This window comes from Hyperolius riggenbachi, chromosome 3 (assembly GCF_040937935.1).
Source record: "Hyperolius riggenbachi isolate aHypRig1 chromosome 3, aHypRig1.pri, whole genome shotgun sequence".
NCBI lineage: Eukaryota > Metazoa > Chordata > Amphibia > Anura > Hyperoliidae > Hyperolius > Hyperolius riggenbachi.
The window spans coordinates 209,128,107-209,143,074 of record NC_090648.1 but is presented as its reverse complement, the minus strand read 5'-3'; the positions used below and the strand labels follow the sequence as shown (position 1 = coordinate 209,143,074).

The following is a 14,968-nucleotide window of genomic DNA, read 5'->3' as shown; positions in this document are numbered from 1 at the left end:
ACAGGCAGTGAATTCACCGCCTACAGGTGATTGTGGAAAAGAGGCCTCAAGCACTTCCCTGGATGAGACAGCCCAGCCCACAGTCACATGACCATTGGGTTAATAATGGTTATAAAGGGTATTCTTAAATATATTTTTGTAAATATCATGTATGTTTTCTTCAGGTGGTGGAAGGTGCATAGAAAAAAAGCCAGAATTCCACTTTAATGTGCTGTAGTAGCAAAAAAAATTTTTTAAAAATAATCAAACGTGAAAACAGTTGTGTCTATTAATAGTTTGTATAATACTATATATTTCCCCCTAAAGGTTTGCCCAAGGCAGCTGTCATAAGTCATGGAAAAATGCTAATGAGCTCATCAATAAGCACACTTGCTGGCCTCACCGGCAAGGACATATTGTACCTGTCCCTGCCTCTGTACCACAGTGCGGCATTTATGATCGGGCTCCGTGGATGCATTCAGCAAGGTAAGCAATTTCATTCTAAATTTTAGGTCCTGTTTATATGCTTATCTAAATTTAGCTTTAGAACATACAAACTGTATAATAACAAAACATATAACTCTATATGTTGATCATAATAGAATAGTGTATCTAAGAATTATGAAGCGTTTCCAACTTGTACAGTACAAATCAAAATATCAGTTGAAGTTGCTTTTTTTTCCCTTACTTGTGATTTTGGGGGACCATTTATTAAGGAGTGGTGAACTCCTGACAAAATATCTCTTTCTTTTTGTAGCCTATTTAAAAAATCAGATTGTACTTTAACATCATCCTATTTAAAAATGGGACATACAATTTCTTATGGTGTTGATCTGCAGCTCCTTTGACTTAAATGTAGCACTGGATTGAAAGAAAGGGCATCCCCTGACTGAGGTGCTTGTCATTGGAGGGCAGCAGTGGGAAAGCAGCTCCAGTCTCAATTAGCAACAATGAAAGTATGGAGCTAACACCTCAATAAGTTTGATCTTGTATACAGTTTGGGCATGCTAACTGATGGAAAATTCAGAAATCAAATGTCAGCTGAATGTGGCATGGAGTTCCAAAGATTAGCAGCATGATAGAAGGCTCTGGCTCCAAAGTTTTGTGACATTTCATTGAGTGTTGTGCAAGAGTTGCGGTCTGCTTTAAAGAGAAACCGTGACCAAGGATTAAACTTCATCCCAATCAGTAGCTGGTACCCCCTTTCCCATGAGAAATCTTTTCCTATTCTCAAACTGATTATCAGGCTCTGTATGGCTGATATTGTGTTGAAACCCCTCCCACAGTGTGATGTCAGGACCATGGTTCTGACATTACACTGTGGGAACCTTTTTGCATTGTGGGTAATAACAGCTGTTTCTAACTGCCAAAAAAGCAAGCAGAGTCTCCTTCCACTGATATCACCTGCCAGCAGTAAAATGTCACCATATGATAAATGTCAGAATGTAAATCAGGGAGAGATAAGATTTAACAGTGGGCAAACACTGACAAAATCATGTATACATAATTATTGTAAAAATTAAGCACTTCTTGTTCATTACATTATTTTCACTGGAGTTCCTTTTTACGCTGTAGTGTCCCTGTGAAACATTACGCAACTTCTCTCCCATCTATTGTGCATCGCTGCGTAATATATTAGCACTACCTGCAAAATGAATAAAGTGTCACAACAAAGATCATTTAGATAGTTATCATATACTGTTAGCTCCACCTAATCTGTACATCTGTACATCATGTGTACCGTGAACCTTTCCATAGTGTAATAGACTTGAGATAAGAACGGCTAGTCTTGCATGCTATTTTGGACTTGACTCCTTATTTCCACTATGACACAGTGTGAAAGAGCCTGAAGAGCTGACTATGCTAATTAATAAATGAAACATATATAAGGCTTATTTCTACTGATTCATATAAGTGAATGCAATGCAAGTTACTATGCATTTTCAGTGAGGTTTTCGTATGCCACTTCTTAGATTTTTACAAATCTACATCTTTGTCCATATGATGACATGTGACACTATGGTGTGAGGAGCAGTGGTGCCTACTTGTGGCCCAGTAATATGAGGCATAATGTGTGGGCACAGTGAAGGGGATGTCACATGGGGGTATTGTGTACTCCTAGGGATTGATAAAGCTTTTGACATTTTTTTTTTAAATCCATCTTCTGACTTGTGCCTGTCTACAGCTTTATCCTCAGTCTATTGTAGATGCCCTGCCATCCATAATTGATGCTATAGTTTACAGCAGTGGTTCCCAACCTTTTCCGGCCCGGGGAACACTTTCTGACCATATTTTTCTCCGGGGAATGGCGGGGGGTGCACGGCTGTTTGCGCGACCTAGTGGACAGTGCCGTGTGTAGCAGGCTATGGGGGGGGGGGGGGGGGGCTGGGGTGCGGCTGCATAGCTAGCATAGTTGCCCCAGTATAGGGAGTTTAGTTGCCCCAGTATGGTTAGTATAGTTACCCTAGTATAGTGCCCCAGTATAGCTAGTATAGTGCCCCAGTATAGCTAGTATAGTCCCAGTATGGATAGGTAGTGCCCCAGTATAGGTAGGTAGTGCCCAGTATAGCTAGTATAGTGCCCAGATAGCTAGTATAGTGCCCAGATAGCTAGTATAGTGCCTAGATAGCTAGCATGGTGCCCAGTATAGCAAGTATAGTGCCCAGCATAGCTAGCATAGTGCCCAGTATAGGTAGGTAGTGCCCCAGTGTAGCTAGTTTAGTTGCCCCCAGTATAGCTAGTTTAGTTGCCCCCAGTATAGCTAGTTTAATTGCCCCCAGTATAGCTAGTTGAATTGCCCCCAGTATAGCTAGTTTAGTTGCCCCCAGTATAACTAGTTTAGTTGCCCCCAGTATAACTAGTTTAGTTGCCCCCAGTATAGCTAGTTTAGTTGCCCCCAGTATAGCTAGTACAGTTCCCCCCAGTATAGATGCCCAGGAGGGGGGAAGCAGCGCTAGAAGGAGGGGCAGTGAAGGCAGCGGTGGGGAGGGGGGAAATATCCCCCCCCCCTCCCTCACCTGGGACCCCTCCTTCTGCCTCTCTCCCCCTCCATTTATCGGTGGCAAGTGCGGGCTCGGCGGCGGGGAGACACGCGGAGAATTACTCACCACTTCCGCGTTCCAAACCCCGGCAGCGTCATGTCGTCAGATCTCCGCCTTCAATGCCGCCCACTGTGCTTCCTGATTAGCGGAAGCACAGTGGGCGGCATTGAAGGCGGAGATCTGACGACATGACGCTGCCGGCGCTTGGAACGTGGCGTGGTGAGTAATTCTCCGCGTGCCTCCCCGCCGCCGAGCCCGCACTTGCCACCGATAAATGGAGGGGGAGAGAGGCAGAAGGAGGGGTCCCAGGTGAGGGAAGGGGGGGATATTTCCCCCCTCCCCACCGCTGCCTCCACTGCCCCTCCTTCTAGCGCTGCTTTCCCCCACCTGCGTTCTACAGTAGGAACGCCACGGCACACCAGGCAACATGCCGCGGCACACTAGTGTGCTGCGGCACAGCGGTTGAAAAACGCTGGTTTACAGAACTGAAGGGCTTAAAGTGGACCCAAATTAAAAATACAAGATTTCAGAAATAAAATCTATTTTCTAAGTTATAATGATAAATAGCAGTCTTTTTTCAGCTGCATGATGACAAATATAAAATATTTTACATTTATTGGAGGAACCCCTCCCTTCCTTTCAAATTGCTGGGATTTTTCCAGCAAACTGGAGGAGTAGATGGTGTCTGGCAATGGAGGAATTGCTAATGGCTGCCCCCAGTATAATCCTAGCTATGAAAAGAGAAGGGTGAAAAACATGCACTGAAATGATCATAGGCTGGAAGGAGTGTTTATTTATCTTTGTATGTGTCAGAGTGGTGCAACTAAATATTTTTAATTAAAAAAATGTTTGGTTTGGGTCCGCTTTAAGGGACAGTTATTTTTATAGTGAACTAATCAAAATGATCACTATTTACCAAAGAAGGTAAATCACACTAAGCATTGCTTTTTAGTAATGTGAGGGCATGTCAACGTCATGGAAGAGTCTAGTACGGAACAATCAGCGCGCAAACTGTTTCTGGAAGCTAACATCCTCCATTTGCTGCATCTGTTTTGAATGCAAGTTGTGCAATTTTGTGTAAAAGCCCGTGTTATGCAGCTGGTCAGTTCGGATGCAGCCCCCATTTGGAAGCGCTGCTAATTTCTTCCTACTGCTTTTTAGTAGGAGGGCTTTTTAGTCTCTTTTAGTCCCCTATACATTCCTAGTGGTTTAGGTAACCCCAAGCTGCTTAGTTATTCTATTGTACTGGTCCAAGCCCTATCCCATAGAGCCATATCAATCCCTGCCATGCACTGCTGAGGACCAAAAGCCCAAAACAGGCTGTCTGCATGTTGGGTTGACGTGGGTCGGTAATGTACTTTTCCCTACTGGGAAGTGTCAATGAGGGACTTTTTTTCCTTTTTTATTAGGAGCCACCTGTGTATTAAGGAAGAAATTCTCAGCCAGTCAATTCTGGAATGACTGCAGGAAATACAATATTACAGCTGTCCAGTACATAGGAGAAACTGTGCGATACCTGTGCAACACTCCAAAGGTATAGAAATAACACAGTGGACCCGGAAATAATGTGGTTTTACCAAATTCAAACCTTTTCTTTTACATGAATCAAAAATATGCTTACAAAGTTAGAAAAAAGCTTTAAGCAAAAGAGAGGATGAGCGCTCCGATAGTGAAAGACTAGAACATAAAATTCAATCGCACTCACTAAATTGAAAATTCAGCAAGCTTCTAAAATGATTCTGCCCATTAAATCCATGTGTGTGGCCTGTCCGACCGATGTGGCCAGCAGCGGTCTCATTCCCAGGTGTTGCGAAGGACTCCCACAGCGGACCTCTGTGTGAAAGTGATGTTATTATGTTTTTCAGTGTGTCTGTGCTCAAGATAAGAAGCTTGTTGAATATTTATGCTAGTAAGCATTTTTATTTATTATTATTATTTTTTGTACTAATAAAGCTGCGTTTCACTATCAGAGAGCTACTCCTCCTTTTTGCTTTCGTCTTCAAGATACACCTGACAGCCAAGTGGGAGAAGTGTCAGAAGCAGAGCACATAGGCCGCCTCTACTACTGCTCTGATAGCGCTCTGATCACTTCTTACCAAAGAAAAGCTTTACATGTGTTGAAAATTTGGTATGACATTCATATTTTGCATTACGACACTAATAACAGTTGCTTTTACTTTTCATTCTACACCAGCTTTCCAGAAATGACGGACAGATGTTTTACTTGCAGCCATAATAGCGTACACTGAACATCACAACCGGATTTCCAATTGCAAACTTGGTTTAGTTCATCTGTGTACACACTGGCCCTAATTCAATGTACTTTTCTCCTAAGTTTTCTCCTAGGACTAGATGATATTTTCACACCTCGGAATCTCTGAATGATTTTGGTAATACTTTTTGGTACTTTTCAATATCAGAGTGCTGAAAACTTATTTCAAAAAGAAGATGAAAACTTAGGAGAAAACTGAATCAGGGCCACTCTCTCTTTATGTTTAGCTGCTTATTACAAAGCTCATCTACCTCAAGAAGGATTTTTCTTTTTAGTTCCACTTAAAGGTACTCCGAGCAGTGCAGAAACTATGGAAAGATGCATATCATTTTAAAGCTCTCTTTCTCCTTTTTCCAATGATATATAAATCGTTGTCCTATGCCTTTTAGTTTTCGCTATTTTCGCGATTGAAATTGCCGCGGCCGCGATTTCATTCGCGAAAATAAAGAAAACTAAAAGGCGTAGGGCAACGATTTAGGTGTCGCCAGAAAGAGGAGAAAGAGAGCTTTAAAATGATATCCATCTTTCCATAGTTACATTGTATTACACAGGCCGACTTTTTCTGCTGAATGGAGCTGCTGACACTGGGGAAAGTGTCGTCCTGTGTAATACAAGTAACTATGGAAAGATGGATATCATTTTAAAGCTCTCTTTCTCCTCTTTCTGGCGACACCTAAATCGTCGCTCTACGCATTTTAGTTTTCTTTATTTTCGTGATTGAAATCGCGGCCAAGGCAATTTCAATCGCGAAAATAGCGAAAACTAAAAGGCGTAGGGCGGTGGTTTATATATCATTGGAAAGAGGAGAAAGAGAGCTTTAAAATGATATGCATCTTTCCATAGTTTCTGCACTGCTCGGAGTCCCTTTAAGTTCAGTCCATTACCATCTGATTTCCGTCACATGTCCAGAAAAACCGTGTAGGTCAGGACTCGTATTCTGCCACTGCTTTGAATACAACGGACACTGGGCAGAATGTACACATCGGCAACCTGTCTGAATGAATCCGATGGTTAATATAGCATTTATTGACATGTCCATTTGTGCAAAGAAGCTCATTCAGTGAATCAGAGCTTTTTAATTTTGATGTGAACCAAGCCTCAAAGAAAGAATTCCTTTAAATGTAGTAGCAGTAGAGTATTGTACCGTGTTAGCCATCCGTAAAAGCAAGAAGTTTTGAATCCATATAATACCATTTATTGGCTAACTTAAAAAAATAAGAGTAAGCTTTCGGCTATTGTGTCTTCCTTCATGAGGCCTGAATCCTTTAAATGTAGCAATAGAATCAGTTACATAATGGTTTAGCCTGCTGCCTGATTTCTTCTTTGTCGTCTCTGTTTTTTTGTAACTCTCTAAACCATTTGGGTATGGTTATAAAAACATTGGAAATTCCATTCAATCTTTTTTATAGTTCAAAAATACCTTTCTCAATTTCTAGCCTTGAGATTTCTTCTGGGTATTTTGACTGGTGGAGGTAAAGTGAAGCCAAGATTGTTCCTCTCTGGGCCCAATCAGTTGCTCTCAGTTAAAACAGAAAAAAACTGATTTTCAAAGTAATGCCCTATGTTTTCCTATGGCACCTTTCACACTTAAAGAGAGTCTGAAGCGAGAATAGATCTCGCTTCAGACCTCATAAATAGCAGGGGCATGCGTGCCCCTGCTAAAACGCCACTATAGCGCGGCTTAACGGGGGTCCCTGTCCCCCCAAACCCCCTCCGTGCAGCGGGGGAGCGCTTCCTGGTTGGGGCAGGGCTAACCGCCGCAGCCCTGCCCCATGCGCGTCTTTCAGACGCGTATCTCCGCCTCTCCCCCGCCCCTCTCAGTCTTCCTTCACTGAGAGGGGCGGGGGAGAGGCGGTGATGCGCGTCTGATAGACGCGACTGGAGGCAGGGCTGCAGCCGTTAGCCCTGCCTCCAGGAAGACAATCCCCACGACCAACTTGCCGACCATCTTTTGCGGGGGGTGGGTTGGGGGTGAAGGGACCCCCGTTTAGCCGCGGGATAGCGGCGTTTTAGCAGGGGCACACGTGCCCCTGCTATATATAAGACCTGAAGCGAGATTTAGTCTCGCTTCAGTGTCTCTTTAACGCATTTTAACGGAAATCTTTGTCACAATGCACTGCTATGGAAAAAACGCATACTAACGCGTACTAACGTACACCAACTGATTAAGTGTAAAAGGGGCCTCCGTACTGCCTTTGTTGTTTTCCAAAACCGTACTGGATCATTTAAATAGTATATTAACCACTTCACCACTGAGGGGTTTTACCCCCTGACCACCAGAGCAATTTTCACCTTTCAGCGCTCCTTCCATTCATTCGTCTATAACTTTATTATTACTTATCCCAATGAAATGAACTATATCTTGTTTTTTCCGCCACCAATTAGGCTTTCTTTAGGTGGGACATTATGCCAAGAATTATTTTATTCTAAATGTGTTTTAATGGGGAAATAGTAAAAAATGTGGGAAAAAATTATTATTTTTCAGTTTTCGGCCATTATAGTTTTTAAATAAAGCATGCTACTGTAATTAAAACCCATGAAATGTATTAACCCATTTGTCCCGGTTATAAAACCATTTAAATTATGTCCCTATCACAATGTTTGGCGACAATATTTTATTTGGAAATAAAGGTGCATTTTTTTCAGTTTTGCATCCATCCCTAATTACAAGCCCGCAGTTTATAAAGTAACAGTGTTATACCCTCTTGACATAAATATTTAAAAAGTTCAGTCCCTAAGGTAACTATTTATGCTTTTTTTTATTGTATTTTTTTTTTTTCAATTACAAAAAAAAAATAAAAATTGGGGAGTGTGGGAGGTAATGAGTTAATTTATTGTGTAAATGTAATGTTTGTGTATGTAAAATGCTTTTAGGGTGTAGTTTACTATTTGGCCACAAGATGGCCACAGAGTGTTTGTTTACATGCGACCTGTAAGCGTCCGGAAGGACGCTTACAGGAAGCAGTAGGAGGCTGGGAGACGCACAATGATCTCGCTGTTTCTGAAAGAAGCAGCAGATCATTGCGGGGGCTAGATCAACGAACGGGAATGGTTTTTCCCGTTCATTGATCTCCGGGCGAGCGGGCGGCGGCGTGCACGAGCGGCGGGTGCGCGCGCATGAGCGGCGGGAGCGCGGACAGCGGCGGTAGCGCGGAAGGTACGGATTTCTCCGTCCCTGGTTTTTTAGGAGGGAAAAAAGGGGCGGAGAAATTCGTACCGCTGGGGGTAAAGTGGTTAATGACTGTGGACTTTATTGTCCTATTATCACATGAATATGATGCTATAGTGACCCTGTAATTAGGGCATCGGTAAGAATCCACTGTTATAGCCTGTAACAGAGGTATTTCATGAAAGCAGCTATTACTTTTACTGTTTTGGATTTATATAATGCCAGCATTATACTGTATAATAGACACTGTATTATCACTGCAACATTTATGTTTTGTACCATCTCTATAATATGTATCATTGTCTGTATTACGTACCCATGCTTGTTTCTTACTTTGTACAGTGCCACTGAACATAAAAACACAATATAAATGAATAATATACCTGTACAATATTACTATAAAAAAATAAATAAAACCTCCAATAAGTAACATCTGTGCATATTCTAGAGAGACAATGACAAGGATCACAGAGTCCGGCTGGCTATCGGAAATGGTCTCAGGCCTGATGTCTGGAAAGAATTCATCAGTCGTTTTGGTCCAATAAAAATTTTTGAATTCTATGGAGCAACAGAGGGTAATATTATCTTTTACAACTATGCCGGGAAAGCAGGAGCAGCTGGCAGAAGCAACTTCTTGCTGAGGGTGAGAATGAGATTAGAATCTTCTTCTAATTCAGAGAATGTACTGGGAATGGCCATAGCAACACCCTGCTCTGTGTTCTACCACAAAACAGGCTAACACCTCTCCAATCCCTTATAAATTCAGCGGCCCGCCTCATTCACCTCTCCACATGCTCTTCTGATGCAGCCCCACTGTGCCGTTCTCTCCACTGGTTACCCATTACCCAGAGGATCCAGTTCAAACTCCTGACTCTAACATACAGAGCCCTCCATGAGTTGTGCCCGCCATACATCTCATCACTAATCTCAAGATATTGACCTCCGCTCCTCCCAAGAAATTCTCCTGGCCTCTAAGCTGATCACCTCCTCTCATGCTTGCATCCAAGACTTTACACGAGCATCATCCCTTATCTGGAACTCTCTTCCACAGCCTGTACGTCATGCTGGACATCTTCAAACGCACTCTTAAAACACACCTTTTCAGACACGCTTATAACATTCTTTAGCCCTTATTTACTTATCTGACACAATCATGGGCGTCCGCACATATGGCAAAACCAGGCATCTGCCCGAGCCTGGCCGCCCGCTGCCCCCCCCCTGGCCGCGTGCCCGTGCAGCCAGCAGGAGGGGAACAGCGCAGAGAAGAGAGAGAGCTATGGGCACAGTGGGGAAGGGCGGACGTCTCCCCCCCCCCCTTCCCTCACCTTAGGGGGCTCTCTCTCCCTCGCTGTCCCCTCCGGAATGAAGTGTGCAGCGGCTGGCAGCGGGCGGAACTTACCTCCTCTCACTCCTGCACGGAAGTTCTGGTGCCGCACTCTGGTCTTGATCAGGCCAGAGTAGCGGCTAATCCATCCGGCGCGTGCGACGAGAGGAGGTAAGTTCCGCCCGCTGCCAGCCGCTGCACACTTCATTCCGGACTCCGGAGGGGAGAGCGAGAGAGGGAGGGAGAGCCCCCTAAGGTGAGTGCCCATAGCTCTCCCTCTTCTCTCCGCTGCTCCCCTCCTCCTGCACACATTGTCACTTTTTTTGGGGACATATAACCCTGGCTACATATACTGGGACATATACCCCCTGCCTACATATACTGGGACATATACCCCTGCCTACATATACTGGGACATATACCCCTGCCTACATATACTGGGACATATACACCTGCCTACATATACTGGGACATATACCCCTGCCTACATATACTGGGACATATACACCTGCCTACATATACTGGGACATATCCCCCTGGCTACATATACTGGGACATATCCCCCTGGCTACATATACTGGGACATATACCCCCTGCCTACATATACTGGGACATATACCCCTGCCTACATATACTGGGACATATACCCCTGCCTACATATACTGGGACATATACACCTGCCTATATATACTGGGAAATATACCCCTGCCTACATATACTGGGACATATACCCCTGCCTACATATACTGGGACATATACCCCTGCCTACATATACTGGGACATATACCCCTGCCTACATATACTGGGACATATACCCCTGCCTACATATACTGGGACATATACACCTACCTACATATACTGGGACATATACCCCCTGCCTACATATACTGGGACATATACCCCTGGCTACATATACTGGGACATATACCCCTGGCTACATATACTGGGACATATACCCCCTGCCTACATATACTGGGACATATACCCCTGCCTACATATACTGGGACATATCCCCCTGGCTACATATACTGGGACATATCCCCCTGGCTACTTTTTCTGGGGACATATACCCCTGCCTACATATACTGGGACATATCCCCCTGGCTACATATACTGGGACATATACCCCTTGCCTATTTATACTGGGACATATACCCCCTGCCTACATATACTGGGACATATACCCCCTGCCTACATATACTGGGACATATCCCCCTGCCTACATATACTGGGACATATACCCCTGCCTACATATACTGGGACATATACCCCTGGCTACTTTTTCTGGGGACATATACCCCTGCCTACATATACTGGGACATATCCCCCTGGCTACATATACTGGGACATATACCCCCTGCCTATATATACTGGGACATATACCCCCTGCCTACATATACTGGGACATATACCCCCTGCCTACATATACTGGGACATATCCCCCTGCCTACATATACTGGAACATATACCCCTGCCTACATATACTGGGACATATACCCCTGGCTACTTTTTCTGGGGACATATACCCCTGCCTACATATACTGGGACATATCCCCCTGGCTACATATACTGGGACATATCCCCCTGGCTACATATACTGGGACATATACCCCTGCCTACATATACTGGGACATATACCCCTGCCTACATATACTGGGCACATATACCCCTGGCTACCTGTTCTGGGGACATCTCTACCCCTGGCTACCAGTTCTGGGGACATCTATACTGCTGGCCACCTATTCTGGGGACACCTATAGACCTGGGGCTACCTATTTTTGGGGAACCACTGCTGTCAGATTGAGTGTATTTTGGGGAACTGCTGCCAGGTGAGAGGTGTCTACATATTAAGGGGGCATTCTGCCTATTTATGTGAAAAGCTGTCTATTTATGTGCCTCATGACTGCTGAATTTGTCTTGTTGCGGGCCTCATGGTTACTGACTTTGTCTTGTTGGGGGCCTCATGATTTGTTGGGGGCCTCAAGATTGCTGAATTTGTCTTGTTGGGGGCCTCATGATTGCTGAATTTGTCTTGTTGGGGGCCTCATGATTGCTGAATTTGTCTTGTTGGGGGCCTCATGATTGCTGAGTTGGTCATGTTGGGGGCCTCATGATTGCTGAATTTGTCTTGATGGGGGGGGGGGGGGGGGGCTCATGATTGCTGAATTTGTCTTGTTGGGGGTCACATGATTGCTAACTGCGAGACTATGGAAAAAGCTGAATCATCATCATATGAGACAATAGCATTAAACCTACTTTTTCCGCTTTTTAAAACAGAAAATGAAACTCGGAGGTTCTAAAAAAAGAATATTTTTTTTCAGGAGTACGATGGATGAAATTGTTTATCTTCACAGTTTATTTTCAACTTAATTTTCCATAATGTTCATGTATGAGTTAAAACGTTTGTATTTAGTTTAAATTGCTGTTGGCACTTTGTGATAGTAAAGTGACTTTGCAGTTTGGACACTCGACCTCCAAAAGGTTCGCCACCACTGTCCTAATCTAATGTCCCACCATTGCTTAGTTCATGTAAACTTGTCTCCACCCACGACCACACCCACATTCTGGTTCATGACCACACCCATTTTTCGATGACGTAGCTCCAGCCCAAATTTGCGGCGCGCTAAGCGCGCCGCCCCGCTTTTTGCTCCCCACTTTTTGCCCCCCCCCTGGAAAATTTTCTGTGGACGCCCATGGACACAATGTAATCAGAGGCAAAGGGTCACTGCCTCATCCATCCTCCACCCCCTTACCTAGTGTGTCCCCCACTACCCATTCGATTGAAAGCTCGCAAGGGCAGGTTCCTCCTCCTAATGTTTACTGTTTTTGTCACTATATTTGTGCTGCTTGGAACTCTGTTGTACATTTTGTAAGTGTATCTATGTTCCCCTTGTCGTCTTATTGTGCTTTGTAATGCGCTACGGAATATGTTGGCGCTATATAAATTTAAAAAAAAATAATAATAATAATAGCTTTATGAGAGCCTCCATCATTGACACAACAGGTGCTGTGTGGTATGATACAAAGCAGTGTTTCCTTTCCTTAGCCCATGCTCTCATGTAGCATAGGAAGATAGGGAGACAGCTAGAGCAACATTAGGGAAATACCTCCCAGTCCCAAGGTAAAAAGATTTCAGGAGCAGGTTCATCATTACATCTTCAGTTACTCCTTCATCACCCTTCAAGTAAGGAACAGTGCACCACGAAGAATATATGAGCAAAAGACATTTTGTTTTTCTCAATCTGCACTAGTTATTTCTCCATTCATATTAGCACAGGGAGATAAGCAAGGCAGTAATTTATATATCAGTGCAGACAGGGTCAGACTCAGGGCTGGTCCACAGTTGGAGCACAAATCGTGAATCACGATCGCAATTTAGCATCACAAAATGTTGTGATTTTTTTTTTCTTTTTTTTTGCAGCGATTTGAGATTTGTGATTCCCATTCAAGAAAATGAGAATTGCAACCCGATAGCCCCCAAAATGCTGCATGCAGCACATTTGTGATTTCTGCAAATCGCAAATGCTGCAGTGAGAATGATCTGATAGGGATACATTGGTTACAGCGCCTTGCTGATCGCCGGTGATCAGCAAAGTGCTGAGAAGCACCCCAGTGTGAATCAGCCTTTAGGATTTCACAAGCATCACAGTACTTACTACTTTATTGTGAAAAACAACAAAACAGTGACAGTGCAAAGAATGGCCCCATGGCCTGAAGCTTCCTGCTCCTCGGCAGCCCCAGTCACAAGCCAGGATTTTACTAATAATAATAATAATAATAATAATTCCTTTTTTTGTATAGCGCCTTTCTCCTGTCGGACTCAAAGCGCTTGCGAGGCAGCCACAAGAGCGCACTCAGTAAGCAGTAGCAGTGTTAGGGAGTCTTGCCCAATGAACTCCTTACTGAATAGGTGCTGGCTTACTGAGTAGGAAGAACCAGGATTTGAACCCAGGACTCCTACATCAGAGGCAGAGCCCTTAACCATTACACTATCCAGCCACTAGAGCAGCCACATCCAAAAACAGCCACTGGAGCTGCTTACCAAAGAAAGTGCGGCAACCTGGGTGCAATACATGCCCCATCTAACACATTAGATAAAATAAGTGGTGGCTCACCACTCGCTTTGTCATATTCTACCATCCCCCTCCCGCTCTACCTTAAGGGTCAGACAAGGGGCATAACTAGAAAGGAGGCCCCCTCCTCTCCTCCCCCCTCAAACAGAAATTAGAAAGGCAGGCTAAGCATGAAATAAAAAAACAACATACTTCCAGTATAGGTAGCCTGGTATAGATGCCCCCAGTATAGGAAGCCTGGTATAGGTATTGCCCCCCGTATGGGTAGCAAGCTATAGGTGCCCCCAGTATAGGTAGCCAGTTATAGGTTCCCCCAGTATAGGTAGCCAGCTATAGGTGCCCCCAGTATAGGTAGCCAGCTATAGGTTCCTCCAGTATAGGTAGCCAGCTATAGGTGCCCCCAGTATAGGTAGCCAGCTATAGGTTCCCCCAGTATAGGTAGCCAGCTATAGGTGCCCCCAGTATAGGTAGCCAGCTATAGGTGCCCCCAGTATAGGTAGCCAGCTATAGGTGCCCCCAGTATAGGTAGCCAGCTATAGGTGCCCCCAGTATAGGTAGCCAGCTATAGGTGCCCCCAGTATAAGTAGCCAGCTATAGGTGCCCCCAGTATAGGTAGCCTGGAGGGGGAGCATTAGGCACACACTGCCGCGAGCCTGACTCCCCCTTCCCTCTACTTGGTCCCCTCTGTGCTCCCCCTCCAGAATTAGAGCAGTGGCCAGGCAGGGAGACTCGCCTCACTATCGTGTTCTATGTGCTGGATCTTCACGCACACCAGCATTCTCTGCCTCCGCGCTCACTCTCTACTTCCCCTAATCAGGAAGTAGATGCATAAAAAGTAGCAGAGAGGCTGCTGAATGTGATGCAAAAGAGAAGCTGCTAAGCTACGGCAGTTAGTTGAACCCCAGTGCTGGGCATCCCAGAGGGGCACTGCTGCTAAAGGGATCAAAGCGGAACTACAGTGAGGGACCAAGATGACTACAGGGGGATATAATAAGCCCCAAGTAAGGCAAACTGGGCACCTTACTGTCAATTTAGGTACCCTTTAAGTATATCAGAAGGAATAAAACACAACAACTCTGGAACACAACTCTTTTTAGATGCTTTTTCACT

The 14,968-nt window shown here is 44.5% G+C and overlaps 1 protein-coding gene across 1 annotated transcript in view; it reads left to right on the top strand.

Annotated features, from left to right (window-relative positions):
* Positions 1-14,968, top strand: part of LOC137562269 (long-chain fatty acid transport protein 2-like) — a 50,624-nt gene that overhangs the window by 20,978 nt on the left and 14,678 nt on the right. Inside the window, exons 3-5 of the mRNA XM_068273602.1 lie at positions 307-465; positions 4,430-4,554; positions 8,910-9,104. Of these exons, the coding sequence (XP_068129703.1) occupies positions 307-465; positions 4,430-4,554; positions 8,910-9,104 (479 nt within the window). The remainder of the gene's footprint in view (positions 1-306; positions 466-4,429; positions 4,555-8,909; positions 9,105-14,968) is intronic.